Genomic DNA, 16,848 nt, shown 5'->3' on the forward strand with positions numbered 1-16,848 from the left:
TTACTGATTTCCCAGACGTATACCAGGCCTATCAGTGTGTCTGGATAACAAATAAATTACAACCTGCACTCTAAAGTGAAAGTGGAAGTTTAACACCGGTAATGTGAAGGAAATAGTTTAGCAGTCGTTTCTCTCGTCTTCCATTACTGCTGATAAGATAAGGGAGTCAATATCCAGCAGAGTGGTAAATGTAACAGCGGTCAAGTAGGCAGAAACCAAAGCGGTCCCTTCGTCAGCTGCTGTGTTCACTTGGAAACGATAAGCGCAGATAACCGGGATGTTAGCCCGTTAGAATCTTGTACGCGAGGAGATAAATAACTGGTTCGCTCCCTGTAAATATAGACCGCCTTCACGAGGAAGGAACTGAGACAGGGCTGCACTTTGATGAGGGTGGAAGTGTGAGCGGAGCGGCACAGCAGGTGGTGTTTGTAGGCGCCAACATCAGAGTCAAGAGAGAAGGGTCAGGTTGTGATAGTCACGCTGTACACCTGCGTGAATACTACTGGAAGCTGATGGCCACATAGCTGAGATTGAGCCAGGGACTGTGAAGTGTGAATGAAACTAGCGATGCTTGTGTGTTGTTGCACTAACTGTTGGGTGAGTTTTACTCTGCAGTCGCACACAGTGACGTATTGTAAATGTAAATGGCTGGCTCTACCCTCATGTTTATATTTTGTCATATGACCAGCCAGATAACTCCATCATGGTCGTCATGAGACGAGACAGCGAGGACTGACCCCGAATTTCTCGTAGTAGATAGGACAAGCGGCACAGGAACTGGTACTAGGAGATTTTAACAGAGCTGCATTGGTGGAAGTGAAGCAAGATGTCAGAAGCTGTGACACATACGGCCTGAGGATACAACATTGAGGTCAGCCCATCCACCATGACCCAGCAAAGCACACAGGCTACAATACAGCCATAAAAATAAATGCTGACACAGGGATGCGATAAAGATGCTAAATGCACACACTGTTTTCGGTGAACATCAATCAGCATCGGAGGGGATATAATTAATACCATTTAACACAAATTATGTCCCTGCTGATGCATGTCCTGATACAAATTATCTAAAAAAGAAAAAAGAGTAACGCACATGAACGGTGATGCTCACGCTGTTGAGGTTTGTCCCACTCTTAGGACTAACACAAAGGGAGTGGTTGAGTCGAAAAGGAGATTAGTCTGTTACTGGCAGAGCCTCCATTATGCGTGTGTGTGTGCCTGTGTCGTGTGTGTCTGTGTGTGTGTGTTTGTGTGTGTGGGTGGATAGGTTTGGAATCATGGAAGCGTCAAATCATGAATAAATATTTGAGATCACTGCAAATTTGCAGGGGTGCTCTGCTGAAGAAATGCCAGCAATAATGTCATCATCGGTGCAATCTGATTTCAATTACTCTACACTGGTTTCAGAGCATTACTGGAATTATGAATGAGAAGTTTAAAATTAAATAGGAGCGTCTGAAATGTTGTGTAGAAAAAAAAGGGGGGGAGAGAGAGGAAGGCAAAAGAAGTGGAAGGAAAGCCAGAGGGATGTTCCACTCTGCTAAAGACCCCTCTTCTGGCTCAGTTTGGCCTTTTTAACACAGTGACAAATTAGAGCCACTGCCATGTGAAGAGTCTCTGTGATCGGAGTAACAACCCGAGCGTGTGTGTGTGTGTGTGTGTGTGCGTGTGAGTGAATGAGTGACTGAGCGAGTGAGAGGGAGAATGAGGAAAAGCTAGATGGGGCAGGGCAAGGGCAGGGGGAGGAGCTGTTACTGTGAAAGGAAATATGAGTCTGCGTCGAGAGGAGAGCATGATACGCACAGCGCTGTAATGTGTGCCAGGGTAAGAGGGTGGGGATGTGTGCAGCTATGTCAGAATGTGTGAGAGATGGAGAGGGAGTGGAGACAGGCAAACTGGAAGGGAAGGAAATGGAGGGTAGGAAAAATAGAGGCACAAACAGGAACAGACAGATAGAAGGGAGGCGGGCATCAGGAGGAGACAGGGAGGGTGGATGACTCAGTGTCTTTTATAGACATATCCAAGAAGTCCCAAGGCGGCAGGGATGGATATGGATATTTGAGAGATTTTATCTTGTGTAATCAGGCATAACATTATGACCACCTTCCTATTATTGTGTAGGTCTCCCTTGTGCCTCCAAAACAGTTGTGACTCATCAGAGAATGGATATGGGCCTTCTGAGGGTGTTCTGTGGTGTCTGGGAACAGGATGTTGTTAGTGGGCATCTTTGGGTCCTATGGGTTGTGGGGAGGGGCTTCTGTGGATCATGCTTGATCAATTTGGGATCTAGTGAATTCGAAGAATTCGTCAACACTCGTCGACTCACATCTCCTGTCAGTGGTCATAATGTTGTGGCTGATCGGTTTATACACATTAATGGAGAACACTGTGGTTACAATTGTCTGCTATAAAAAAATGAAAAGTAGTGGTGTGATGGTGGAAATCAAAGAGGTATTTAAAGCTCCACTTATCAATATTTTATAATAAGAATATATCACATTTCTATGAAACTGGTGTCACTAGTGGTGACAAATCTCTCCCAAGTCTGCAGCTCTCTTCAGCTCTACGAGGCATTTTAGCTATTTTTTCATTATTTCTTTCATTTTTCTCACACGTTTTCGGTTTAATCTCACCATTTTTATGCTTTTTTAAGTGCAATGAGTAATGCGTCATATTATGGCAAATGGTCCTTTATATACATGGCACCCTTTCTACCTTTTTTGTACTCAAAGTGATATAATAATAATAATCTTCATTTGACTTAACAAGGTACTTTACAAAAACTTTACAAAAAAAATCTGCAATTTTAAAATCAGGGACATAAATAAAGTTAATAAAAACGTAAGTAATAAAACACATACGAATGCAGTCAAGAACTTCAATGAAATCTGACCTCTTCTCGAGGATCTCAAGGTACAGTCACAAAGTCAAAGAGATAAATCAACCCACACGTTCACACAGACGCACACACATTCATACACCATTGCAAAGCCACTTGTGGTTCAAGGCATGTGCCGGGTTCTTTACTAAATCTCTAGTTTGTGGACAACCCCATCTAACTGCTGAACCACAGCCACTTATACATCAATCAGCCACAACATTTCAACCACCGACAGGAGAAGTAAATAACATTGTCCATCTTGTGACAATTCAGTGTTCTGCTGGGAAATCTTGCATTTGTGTGGACGTCACATAGACATGCACCACCCACCCAGACCAGAAACTGTTTAGGAACAACTCAAAAAGGGTGATGACCTGGCCTCCAAATTCCCTAAATCCCAACCTACTAATCCACAGAGGTCCTCAACTAACAACATTCTTTTACCAGACACCACAGGTCACCCTTTAGAAGGACCATGTCCATTTTCTGATAACTCACAGCTGGTTTGGAGGCACCAGGGAGACCTACGGAATATTAGGAAGGTGGTCATAATCTCATGCTTGATCAGTATATGTTTCTAGTGCGGCTGTTGTGTGAAAACCACATCCTGCAAGAGTTCATTTTCAGCCCAGAAAATACACATTTTCCAGAGAAAATCTAACTGACAACTGATAACTCAACCTGTCACACTAAAGTGGGGTTCAAAGTATGATATTTACCTCTGGGATAAAGTAGATTAGAAGACATATCCACACAACACTCACTTGAAAACATGACCTCGGTAAATGGATTGTGTCAACCATGAAACGAGTCATTCACTATATCACAGCAGGTTTACCTGAACATAGAGCAGGTTGAGCTGGACAGGGTCCCGAGAGTCCACATTCTGGTCCGAGTAGAAGAACTTGCGCCGCAGCAACAGAGTCTCACTTTCTTCCACTCCCTGCTCCCTGAATGTCCTGCTGTGGTCCAGCCAGTTCACTGCCCAATCAAGACACATATTCTTTTTACCACATGCACCGAAATTAATAGATATGTACTTTACAAAGATGTCACCAGATCCTAATGGCCTAATGCAGTTGGAGGGATATTTATATATTTGCGTGTTTCAATATTTAATTGGCGTCTTCTGGGCAACGGATAATAGCAGTAATTTCTTTAAAACTTCATATTTCTATGCCAAAAAATAGACTTGAGTGACTGAGTACAGAGGACGTTGCTGAGTAAGGATCTTTAATGTGAAAGTTGTGAAAGTCAAAACACCTGAGGAGGCTTTTTTTTAAGCTTGCACTCACAGTCATCATCCGTATGGAGTTTGGCTTTGAGCTTCTCCATCTTCCTCTCGTCTCGCAGCAGCAGGGTTCTGTCTTTCTTCAGCGTCCCCATCCCATCCTCCTTCTTCTCTTCTGTCACCTCCTGAATGAGGGAGTACTCCTCATAGTTGGTGATTCCTGAAAAGTTAGCCAGGGAATTCTCAGAGGGGGAGACGCTTCAGAGTGGCACGATAACGGCTGCCATGATAGAGAAAGCATGTTTGCAATTCCCCTGCACTCTGTTTTTATCACTTTCTCTCTGCCTTGAAACAGAAGTGAAGGGGAGCTGGTACAGAGCCAGAAAAACTAAAAAAAAAAAAAAAAAAAAAAAAGGAGCAGGGGAGGAGAAGAAGCCAAGCAGAAAGCCCTATTCTAAATAAACATTTTCCAATAAAGTTATCTGCCAGACAACCATCCCTCTCTTCCTCACCCAATTAGGCTCAGTAGCAGCCCATTATAATTGAAATATACAGCTTAGGGAAAACCTCTGTGACACACAGAGATGCAATGGTTTGGGCTTTAGGAAGCACACATCAGCATTTATTAGAAACAAGCTCGTCTGAGCTTTATAAATTGTCTCTAAACAAAACCAGGACATAATCAAGCATACAAAATCATGACCTGATAATAACATGCCACTACGACGCAACTCAATATTAAGTTGTTTCTCTCAGATTCCCACAATGCTTCACGTGTGTGACGTGTGCTGCAGTATGAGGGCCCTATGACGACTTCCCCGAGGAGTTTCTGGTGAAGTATTAGTGACCTGGTTAGAACGAACTTTGCTCTTTATCTAAGAAACGCTGAAGAAAGGCAGCTGGACTTGCAGAGTTTTTTGACAACTTTTTACCACCTTGACGAGCAGTTTCTTCAGTTTCTGTTTCTGTAAACGACCAGGAACTGGCATGACTAGTGTCTGTTAAGGGCAAGACACTACTCGTACCTCTATTCCCCCACCAGTCTCTCCAACTTGAAGAAGCTACTTGGACAAGTGGCCAAACATCTTCAAAAAACTCTAGAAGTCCAGTTGCCTTTTCTTTAACGTTTCTTGGATAAAGAACAACATTTCTTCTGGCTAGGTCACTAATACTTTACACTGCAGCATACGTCACACGTGCTAAGTATTGTGGGAATCTGACAGAAACAACTGGACGACGAGAGGCACTTTTCTTGTTTTAGGATGTCGACCAGTCATTTTGACGACCTCGTCCGACTGATGTTACATACTCTGCATGCATGCATTCAGCATGCACCCAGACACAGTATGCCGATCTCTACCCAGGAGACATTAGCGGTCACACTGCAAATGTTAGCATCTGGGAGCTAACAGAGCAGTGTGGGATTGACAACTGTGTGTTCAATTGTCTCCGCCAGTTTATCCTCAAAATGCTAGTCGGGTGAATGGTCAAATGTCATCAAAAGACATACATTTTCTTTCAGTTCTTGCAAGGCATCTAACAAGCTTCAACAGCGTTTATTGCATGTTTATTTTCACAGAATGTATAGCAAAACCTCTTACCTATTCTACTGCATATGGTGACAAGCAGTTCGCCAACTGTTTTTGAGTCATCCACCATGATGGTTTTAACTGCGCCGTCCAGCATTTTGATCTTTTGCGGCCGTTGTTTCTTCTTATACTCCAAGACATCCTGACAAAAAGCAAAACAGGAATCACAATGACCACTCTTGTTTGGTTTGGTGTCCCATTAAGAAAAGGACAGTTTTCCATCGTGGACTATGCCGTGTGACTTAATCTTACTCCGTTTCGCAGCATGTAGTAATCTAGGGTTCGTCCAGACTCAAGCCAGATTCCTTTCCTGGGATCATCGTCAGACAGGAAGAGGCCGTAATCTGAGGCTGAAACAAAAAGTGAAACAGTGCATGCGAATGTAAACGGCTATAGATTTCCGTTATGTAAATAAGATTCACAAGTCATCCTCCAACCTTGTCCTGTCTGGGCTTCCGGGACTCTCTCTCTGATGATTCTGCAGGCATCATACACAGGGGTGGATGGTTCAAACTGCATCGTCTTCACCACATTGCACTGGCGCACACAAATCTTTAATGACAAGGCCACCATCTTGGTGGGATGTATAACGGCCTCACCGACCTCTACGCCTGGAAAACACAGAAGTAGGAACATAATGTAGTGTATGTTCAGTTGGACCGATGGCTAAAATAGATGATCTGTGTTATGGTGGCCATTATCTCAATGTCCTCTCATAAAAAATAAAAATCTGACGTCTCAGAGGTAGAATAAAACGCCATGCCCGGAACAAATCACCACAATTATCTCCTGGGAGACATTTTTCCCACTGAACTCAAATGGCTGTTATGTTGTACCCTTGCCTCGACAGCTCATCACCCTTCAGCTCTCCTGATATTAAACAGTTAGTGGATATAGGCAGAGTTAGCCATACTAAGGTGAGAAACATAACCTTTCAGAGAAAAATCCTTTTAATAGGCAAGAATAACAGGAGGTAAGACAAAACACATTTCATCACTGCATCGTTATTCACCCTTCTCTCGGTTCTCTCCTCTCCTCCAGAAGCAAACTTCAGTGTGAAACACGTTAGCAGGGGCTTTATCACATACCGCAATTAGGACATATCAGTCCAGCTACTCTGAGACTCATGTGTGCAAACACTGGAAAGAGGCTTCAGAGTTATTCTTCTCTTCTTCCTTGACCTTCACTTCAACAGAGAAGACCGAAAGCAACATACAGTATATATAGGGCTATAATACTTGTACTTGATTGTAGCCAGACATAATACATAGTTCTGCATTGTTTTTAAGACTGAAATGGAATATAGTCAAGGTTATGAGTGATGTCTCCAAAATATAGGAAGTAGAAAGTCTGGTACGTGCTGCTGAAGTGTGGAGATTTCTGGCCTAATCAATAAGAAAAACACTCATAGTGGTCTGTAGCAGAAATTGATATCTAAGGTTAAATATTGCAACTAATTGCATCATGAAACTTCCACGGTTGATGGATGACTTATTTGGTTTATTACAAATTTCCTGAAAAGCTATGTAACTTAAGTGTTCTCTAATAAAATAAACTTTAAATTCAAAATATAAACACACACACACATACATATATATATATATATATATATATATATATATATATATATAGACATTTTCATTTCTTCAACTATTCAGTTAATCAATTGACTGTTTACTCTTAACCAGTGGTGTCTTGGCATTAGGGGCTGTGTAGACAAGGATTATCAGCTTTTATAAGTTTTCCTGTATCAAAAACGTTCTTGCCCATAAGTCAATATGTAATGAATTTTGTCCCCATTGAAATGTCAGAATTTAATGAACGCAATTTCCTCTATAGACACGTCTTGTAGTGTAGTCGTGTGTGAATAGTTTGTTGTGCCTGATGCTGCATCTCCGTTTCCGCTCAGGGGGGCACAGCTGAGATGGCCCTGACCTGTTTCAGTTTCGGCCGTGGGGCCTGAAGTTCAGGGCCCCAGAGGACTCTCATTGGCTGACTTCAAGCAAGGGGCGGGAACTGCACAGGTCACGCTAGCTCGGCTAACGTAGTAAAGTAGCATACCAGTAGCTAATTCACCTTTCATTCATTCACTGCATGATGAATCAAGTTGACTACCTGGCTAGTGTGAGATTCAGGAGATAAAAGATTTGGGACCACATCTACAGGAGGATTTAATCATTTCTCAAGAAGGAAAAGACAAAACCCTGGTTACCATATAGTGTTTTTATTGTTACATTATAGTTTCAATCTTGAATATTTGATATAGTGAGATCTTAAACACTGCCATTTGGTGGCGCTATTGATATTATAATATACGTTGTCACATTAGCATTGTTTGTACGATGGCATTATTCAGCTGCAATTTTGTTGTCAGGTGCAATTTTTTTCTCACAGGTTTGTTGTCAGGTGCTGTGGTCCCCTCTCTTACTTGCTACTGTGTTTTTTGTGAGGGTATTGATTATGATATTTCTGGACTGCAGTATAAGATTTTCATGCATGGCACCACCAGACTTTCCAAACCAAAATCTCCTTTATATTTTAAGTTCTACTGCAACACCAAATGGCTTTATTTTTTCCTTCGCATTGTTGGTTATAGAGGCAAAAGTTCAAATCTTCACACTAACACGATTCAGATCTCAGTCACATTTGGAAACAAGGAGTTGTTTTGTGCTCAAAATTCACAGCTCATGCACAGGCCCCTCTATGAGTCGGAGCAGAGAAAGGCTGAGAAGTAAATTGTCTGGTAATCATGGAATTGTGAATGAGCCCGCTTGTGACGGCACCTTCTGTCCAAGCCATGGGTTCCTCTCCAATAGCCCCCATTCCTTCCTTGAGTTTATCTTAATACAAAATGGGAAAGAAAAGCACAAAAAAGAAGGCGTAATGGCGCTGCATGAGCTCTCCTCTAGGCAAGCTGGTGGAGAAGCCCCACAGAGTTTTTGTCATGCACTTCTTCAACAGATACTCCCTTCTTGACAAGCAGTGAGAGACCCCTGACTGACAATACAGCTGGCCACATGTGCAAGCTTGTTGGAAAACAGCCCCCTCACACGCACGTCACTTATACATCGATCAGTCACAACATTAAAACCACTGACAAGAGAAGTAAATAATATTGACCATCTTGCGACAATACAATGGTCTGCTGGGGAACCTTTGGACCTGGCATTCATGCAAATGTTTGAGAGTTGGAGAACAACTCAAAAAACATGAAGAACAGCACAAGGTGTTCGCCTCACTTCCAAATTGACTAGATCACAAGCTGATCAAGTGTCAGTGAGATGCACTGGAACCAGTCTGATCCACCAAGACCCCTCCCCTCAACCCATCGATGGCCATTATGCTGTAGCTGATCGGTTTACAGACAATGCTAATTTTTTTCTATTTCTATGGAAGTTTCTCAAGGTCTGCACACATTTGCTTATTCGTCAAAACGCCTAAAGGATCTGTGATGACAAGTATTTGATGAAGATTACTGTAAAGCAACACGCACTGTAGTATCTGTTGTCAGAGGCATCCGTCACTACAGAGAGTAAGTACTACAGAAACCACATGATGAAACCCATGGGGATAATGATAATCCCTGAGCTTACAGCAGTGTGAGAGAACATTTTTCACTAGGATCCTCGTGCAAACACTCAAACGCAGCCAACTCCTCATTAGCGCTGCTTTCAAGCAAGGATGAGACACGACTCACTTACAGTATGTCCCTCGGTGGACTCCTGTATTCTCATATTTTATCATGCTTACTAGATCACTGAGGTAGCCTTAAAGTGCAACTTCATCTTCCGTGACTACAGCTAATCCATCAGAAAGGAGCCCTGCATTGAATTAGGTTTGTTTACTACTCAAAATATGAAGACATGAAAATGGCCAACGAGAAGCTGACGGCGGAGTCTAAACATGGACAATTCAATAGAGAGCAGGCAAGGAAGGAGCCATCTGGAAGGGATACAGCTCTAATGATTGACTGCAATACCAGCAGCACAGCAGCGCCCGAGAGCAACAACTGCTGTGATTATTGCACCAGTCCGTCACACAACAACCGAGGAGGCGGACGGACAGAAAACAATATTTGTCCAAGCCCTGATCAGTTTGTCAGGACCGGCCGTCCAAATGCTTGCAAACAGAGCGACAAGTCTGAAGCAGAATGACCCTTAAAAGAAGCGTGACTGGCTTTCTTTGAAGGACACCACGTGAGAGTTTTGTGTGCAGCTTTATTTGATTGATCGGCATGTGTTTAACCTGCAGTTTGGAAGTGAAGACACAGGAAGTGCAACAAAAGCCAAAACAACCACAATAAACATACAAAATAATACAGGTATACCGGAATATACATTTTGTTCATCAAGCACCAAATCCAGCATAAACTCACTTTGCATCAGGATTTTCAAGGTCAGCACAATAAACTGAGATGGCAGAAAAAAAAAACAGTAATGACTGTCTGTTGCATTTGCAGACAGTCACACAAACGGTGATGCAGATGAAGCATCTCTCATTTTACTTACACAATCAGAAAATAAAAACATCCACTCAGGGATAAAAGGTAGATTATATTCTCTGAAGCGAGCACGGCTCTTGTAAAGGCCGACAATTAGAATTTAACAAGCTGCGATGCAACTGGAAATAACTCAAATGTAATAGCCGGTAAAGCAGCGGGAAAGTACCGTAGCTGCACGCTATACCGTATTATCATCAGCCTCGTGGACCATTATTATTGTGTAATTTAAGCATGATGTGTGAATCGGAGGGGGGCTGACTGAAGTCTGACCTCAGCAGTTCTCAGAAATGTTGAGACCAGCAGCCTTAAAGCATGTGCACGCTGAGAAAATGTTAACCGGCTAAATGGCTCCGCCTCACACACACGCCTCTATGTCCTCCCGTATTGACACTCTCAGCAAAACATCAGCCTTTCATCCTCGCTTGACTGACAGCAAGGTCACTTTCCTGAATAGTACCTGTCTGGATAGCATCTGGAACACAAACAGTGGGAGTCATGTGGCAGCAAACAAGGTTTGTTGTTTTCGATCATCCGTGTGTTTAAATTCGATATTCCCACAACGCTAAATTTATGCCCAACTCCACGAGGAAGTGGCATGTCAAGGTCAGGTGCGTTGTCTCCACCAGATGTGAGCGTTGCTTCTCACTGTGATAATTGCGGGGTTATCATTTTGACAATTTGATGAATCCTAACAGTCCACGAGGGACGGGCAGTAATCCGCCACCGCAGCTACATCTTTATTATGAGGCATCCTTGATTTACAACAAACACGGGGGCCACAGAGCCGTCCCACGGTCAGCCTGCCCTCGCCACATTAATAAGATGAGGAGAATCTGATTATAGCGCAGTGATGCAAAGACTCAAATATTCATAAGTTGCCAAAAAATGATGGATAAAGCTGGTTTATTCTTTGAGAAAGGGTACTGTGGCAATATGGTTATTACATCGCATCTTCTTCGTGTTAGTTTTGCCTTCTGCTGCACGTACCGTTTCCAAATGTCTGCTTTTTTTTTTTTTATGCCTTGCAGAGATTTATTGCACCAAGACGTCCTCGCGCTCATTTCCTTGCAGAGAACACCCGCTGAATCCTGGGGGCCTACCTGAGCACAATTCAAATAATTAATAAGTCAAAGGCTTTTTCACCTCCACCCTTACCACTTCCTCCATATGTTTCATGAATGAATTAATCTTTGCTCCTGCAGGGCATCGCAGAGCATGATGAAGCACAGCTGACCCTTGGTATTTTCAGTTTAGCACAATCAAGGTATTAAAGGGAGTTTGCACGGGATTATTTGGCTTGATAGGGTGTTAGTAAAGCGGTGCTTACTGATTCAGATTTAAAAGGATTGCATGCGCAGTTCAATTCAGAAAGCCTCAAAGATACACAGATTTTTTTCAGCTATATTTAAAAATGAACCTTGCTGCTGTGACCCACTCTTTGGACTACAGGGTCTGCTCTTAGGCGTCACACTCCGTCGCGGGTATAGATACTGACAGAAATTATGAATATTGCCCTTGTTGCAAGGAGGGAACGAACAGCTCCTCTTACACTAAAAATATCCAGTGAAGTAGAGCGTCCTGCAGCAGCAGCACGGCAGACACAGAAGAGAAAGACATGGCACCGAGTAATGCCATCACCAGTGGATTTAAAGAAATTAATTGCTTATCAATTTTAATTTCTTCTGTATTTCGTAATGGTAAGACAACCAGTCTCTAAATTAGCTGAGAAATTATAGGAGTGGGTAGACACGGCTCAGTTGCGGCATCATATCTTTGGTTTCAGTTATTCTGGCAGTCAACAATGTACCACCCCTCATTTAGAGATTTGAAGAATTGGCTTCTTAATAAACACAGATAGAAACAGCTACTGGAAGAGGGGAGCTCCACCCAGCAGCTGCAGTCAGTCAACCAATGAGGTAAGCCTCCAGTCAGTCAGCCCTTCAGTCGGTGAGTCGTCCCTCAGTGGGAGTGGTAAACCGTGGCTCGCACAGATGTTGCCCAAACGTTTTTTATTGCGTTACATACACTGATGGATCCAGACCAGTCCAAAACAAGAAAGGACTCAGCCCATGATGATTTCATTATCTATTATCAACCTCATTTTTAGCAATAAATCTCCAGTTGAGAATTTTACAGTGCTGTATGTGGCCTCTGCTCTGCTAAGCCTACATCTGGTTTTGACAAAGTGATGTAATGATAAGAAGCAGGGAATATGCCAGTAGTGGTTTGGCAGTTTAAAAATAACCACAGTCTGAAGAACACTTCGCTTAAAAGGAAAAAAGAATATGAAAAACAATTCAGTAGTATATAATTTGAAGTATCCATTAAATAATCTGTTAATTAGTTTATTCCTTATCTATATCCCATTACTTTTGAATCAACGCTGTATTGCTTTACACATTAATCTCATACCAAAGAAACATAATTGGCGATGCGACTGCAGTAATTGTGACAAATAAAATTCTTGAACAGGTGTTTGTCAAGTGGCTTCAACCACTCAGTACAAACGGGTTTGCCTATTATGCACTGTTCAGTGAGTACCATATGGAGGGTTTGAGGGTTTCCAGGCTGAACATACTTCCGTATGTTCAGCCTGGAAAGCATTATTTCCCCACAATTACATCCAGGATGAAATAAAAATTCATACCAACAAAACCGTGACAGATGTGTAATTTCGGTTAAATAACTATCATCTCGTGTTTATATGAGGACGAAAATTGGGTAAACTCAGATTTAATCACATCATTTATACAATTACACAAAGTAACTTGGTATTAATATTAATATCACTACATGTTCATGGTTTCCAGCTTAGCTCAGCGCTCAGTGTTCCAAGAAAACAATACTATTGCTTCTTGGCAATAGTTGGCTGTGAAGCACCACCACTGTGGTGACGCTGAGTGCAGAGAGTATATGGTTTTGGTAACGTTTCATGGGACAATATCATTTCAACGCACAAATGCCAAAGTGTTCAATATGAATTGAACCTTTGGATACCAGAATAAAACAAAATGAAATTCCCTTTTAGCCCACTAGTCAGTGCTGTTGAGTTTTTCTCTTTTGGGTGAGGTCATCAAGGTGGAAGAAATTAGCAAAATAAAGATGGCAGCTTAGGAGAAAAAGAAAACAAACACTTTGGCAACACAATGCGTATTCGACAAAAGGTAATACTCAGCACACTGCAAAATCCTTATAATAGCCAAACCATATCATGACTTAGTCATTGTGATAATATTGTGCCGCAGGGCGTCTCATGATTTACACTCATTTAACAATGACAAATCTCAGTCTCCAGTACAGGAATGTGAATGAGACCAGCATGGTGAATGGTTTGCCCCTCCATGTCAAACAAAAAGACAGCTCTGTGTGGAGCTCCTGAAACATCTGACGCCATCGGGGTGCGGCACCTGATGCACATGATGAGCCTTCATTGCTTCCTGTCAGATGCATTTTGCTCTTACAGTCATGCAACAATACCGTGCCCTGGAAGCATAGTATGTCTGTCATCTGAGACGCAACTGTATACTCGGGTCCTTTATGCAGACAGCGGCTTCACACGAGTTGCAAGAGCTGACACGGTGACACTGTGGAGATTGCACATGCTGATGTGTGTGTAAAGATTAATTACATGTGCGTGCATGTGTGGGATGCTGAAGTTCACGAGAGAGGCTTTAATTTACATGGACCCTAATCATGCTGTATAAATACGTCTGCACTGGAACCACACCCTCAACAGCAACAATGCAAATGCAACATTTTGTCGGATAAACGTTTTCTGTTTTTCAGCCTCGCTGCGCTCTCACCCCGAAACCGGCTTTCTGACAAACAGGGGTGATCTCAAACAAATCCTAAGCAGCATCCGTAATTGGTGCGCTCTCCTTTACTCACAGAATCTGCACGGAAGGCAGCGGTTGCTGAATGTGTAAGTTGATGCAACCTTGGCGAATCATGTCACTGACGTTCATGCAAATTGTGGGTGCGCGCGGAATTAGGACAGAGCTCATTTACATGCACGCTTTTACGTTAGCATTGTTTTCCAGTCGCAACAAAACAAATTACCCTCTGCAGTACACAACCTACGCAAAAGATGACATATTTCAGTAGACAGCAAAATCAAACTAAATCAAATACAGTGTCCTCTTATAGATTATGTTGGCTATATTGTTCAAACCGGCGGGGAGACATGATCCTGCCGTTCCTCTTCTCCTAGTCTACGCACTATGAAAGCGAGACCCTGTGCCAGAAATGCATGATGACATAACTGAAATGCTGTTTTATCAAATGTAGACAGACAGACCCCGGAAGATTAAGGAATAGCAAGAGAAGACTACACAGATTTGACAGTAATTAGCGGAAGAATATGTAAGTACAAGCCGGATCCGGCTCATGAAATCATTGCGTTGCGATTACAAAGGTCACAGTTAAGATGCCAACCGCACTCTCGGCATCTCATCATCAGCCTCGCTCCTTTCTCCCGACCACGTAAAAACTTCAAGAGCTGCCTGCCACAGAATGCTTCGGCAGGCAAATCAAATCTGACTGTACATGTGAAAAATGAACAACGTGATGTTTAATTAACTGTAAAAACACATCACGTGGGAGTTCATTTTGAGATTTGGTGTTGGTGCGCGCACACACTCGGCAACACGCCCCAACTCTGAATTCAAACCCAAAAGACTCCGCGGACTTAAATATTCAAACCGAATCACCCGGCAGTGGGCGCCGAACGCGAGTGTGAGACAGTAGGAGACAGTATGAGACAACTCCACACAGCTCCTGTGATCAGTATATTCTGCTTGGAGTGTCACACCATCCAAATCAGGTGACTCCAGTCTCCCGTCTGCGCTGCCTCTCGAGCTTTGAGCCTCGTACTTCAGTAGCCGCCTGCTGACTGCCACTTGCATGCTGATTACAGTATCAGGAGCAATGGGATGGAACATACGCTGGATTCGCTCCAAAGACTGATACACAGAAGGACTCTATGAGCGTTTTACATCCTCTGCCACGCAGTAAGAGAAGAACCCTGACACACAATGGTGGAGATCCACTATTGTGGCTGTTTAAGCATAACCAAACACTCAGCTAAGAACCCTGTAAGCAAGCATATGAGTTTAGTCGTCCTATTAGTTTATCTTGAGCAATGTCTTGTGTCATTACTCTCAACAGGCTTAGTGGAGCATTACAAAAGGCAACCTTTACAAATAAAGTACTCCATAACCATCTTGCAGTGACAATAAAATCCCCTATTGATGGCAAGTGAAGCTATGTTGTTGCATGAGGGGAGGTTCAGGGAGAGGCCATGTTGTTGGCCCATTGTTTCCAGATCAGCAACCCTGCCCACAGTTGCCATGGCTGCTGCCGCTGCTGCGCCCACCTTCTCCTGGACATATAAGGCCGGACAGCAGCGCCGACCACCTCCACTCTCTGCCCTCAGGTTCCCAACTTCCTCCACGGCCGTCTGGGCGCAGGGCACACTCGGAGGCAGCCATTAAATGTCAAGAAGACAAAGCCTGAGAGGAGGATTTTGCAACATTAAGAGCCGCTTTATCTGCGTACGTGATTATACAATCCGCGAGGCCTCGCAGCTAACCTCTGGTCACGAGCGCTCGAAAGCATTCAGCTGAGAAACGGGAGTGAATGAGTTGACTTTGATTCACTTCGATAGAGCGCGTCTAAAAAATGAAAACACCTCCCTGCGTAAGTGTCACTTCAGTTTTCGCTGTGTTGTCGAAGGTGAGCTGCAGAAAAACATAATGTAACATTTATGCGGTGAGCAACACTGCGAGAATGTGACACCGTCTATGATATTATCAACCGCTGCATTGATCCCAACGGCACCGTGAAGGATGCCTACACGTGCCGTGCAGAGACAGGCAGACGCAGAATGCACAGAAGAGAAGGCACTTAAGCGAGAACCTTTTTCCCCTCCAGTCAATTAACGGAGCGGCTTTCGAGAGTGTGTTCCCTCCTAAAACGATGAACGATGGTCAACATCTAAAGTGAACAATAAAAGTTGAAAGCGAGCGGCGCGAGGCCCAGGCAAACACGGAATCCCATTATTCAGTTAACTTGGGAGTACATTCCTCGTGCCATATCATTGTGTGAGTCCTTCCAGCTTTGTTTTTTCTCTCAGCAAGGACTAAAGGCGGCGGAGAATCAAATGTTTCACTTGGCCGGAGAAGGTGTGTATAGCAACTTCCCCGCAGACGAATGCAGTGCATTTCAGAGAGAAGGCCTCGCGAAAGGCTTAATGTGCGAGACCCGCTGTCTTTTTGGATGAATATTTCAAAACAGCGCATGCAACATTTATTTGTTTCCTGGTGTATTTCACTGCCGCGATCCCGAGGTGAGGAGAGGGTGTTATGAAAAACAAATGCACCTCTTATTTGTGCCTGTCCATTCAGATTAGGAATTTCATTTCAGGCGCTCGCTTCGTAGCTCTCTTAATGTGGTGGCCGTCTTTATAAGAAAGCGTTCTCAAACATAAAAAGTTTCTTACATCACCCAGATTTTGCCTTAAGAGGAGAAAAGCAGACGTCTCTCTCTGCCTTCTCGTGGGAGTGCCACAATAAAATTGTTTCTGATTGCTAGAAACAAACATCCTTGGCTTAAATCCACCTCAGAAACATCTGGTCAACTAACC

General features: G+C 43.2%; 1 protein-coding gene across 5 annotated transcripts in view; it reads right to left on the reverse strand.

Moving 5' to 3' along the window:
- Nucleotides 1–16,848, reverse strand: part of tln2b (talin 2b) — a 75,104-nt gene that overhangs the window by 40,405 nt on the left and 17,851 nt on the right. For all 5 annotated transcript variants that reach the window (XM_047595974.1, XM_047595978.1, XM_047595977.1 and 2 more), the window contains exons 2-6: nucleotides 6,142–6,315; nucleotides 5,957–6,054; nucleotides 5,717–5,846; nucleotides 4,180–4,335; nucleotides 3,723–3,865 (exon numbers count right to left, since the gene is read on the reverse strand). In XM_047595974.1, the coding sequence (XP_047451930.1) occupies nucleotides 3,723–3,865; nucleotides 4,180–4,335; nucleotides 5,717–5,846; nucleotides 5,957–6,054; nucleotides 6,142–6,277 (663 nt within the window). In that variant the 5' untranslated portion in view covers nucleotides 6,278–6,315. The remainder of the gene's footprint in view (nucleotides 1–3,722; nucleotides 3,866–4,179; nucleotides 4,336–5,716; nucleotides 5,847–5,956; nucleotides 6,055–6,141; nucleotides 6,316–16,848) is intronic.

Source organism: Mugil cephalus, chromosome 10 (assembly GCF_022458985.1).
Source record: "Mugil cephalus isolate CIBA_MC_2020 chromosome 10, CIBA_Mcephalus_1.1, whole genome shotgun sequence".
Lineage (NCBI taxonomy): Eukaryota > Metazoa > Chordata > Actinopteri > Mugiliformes > Mugilidae > Mugil > Mugil cephalus.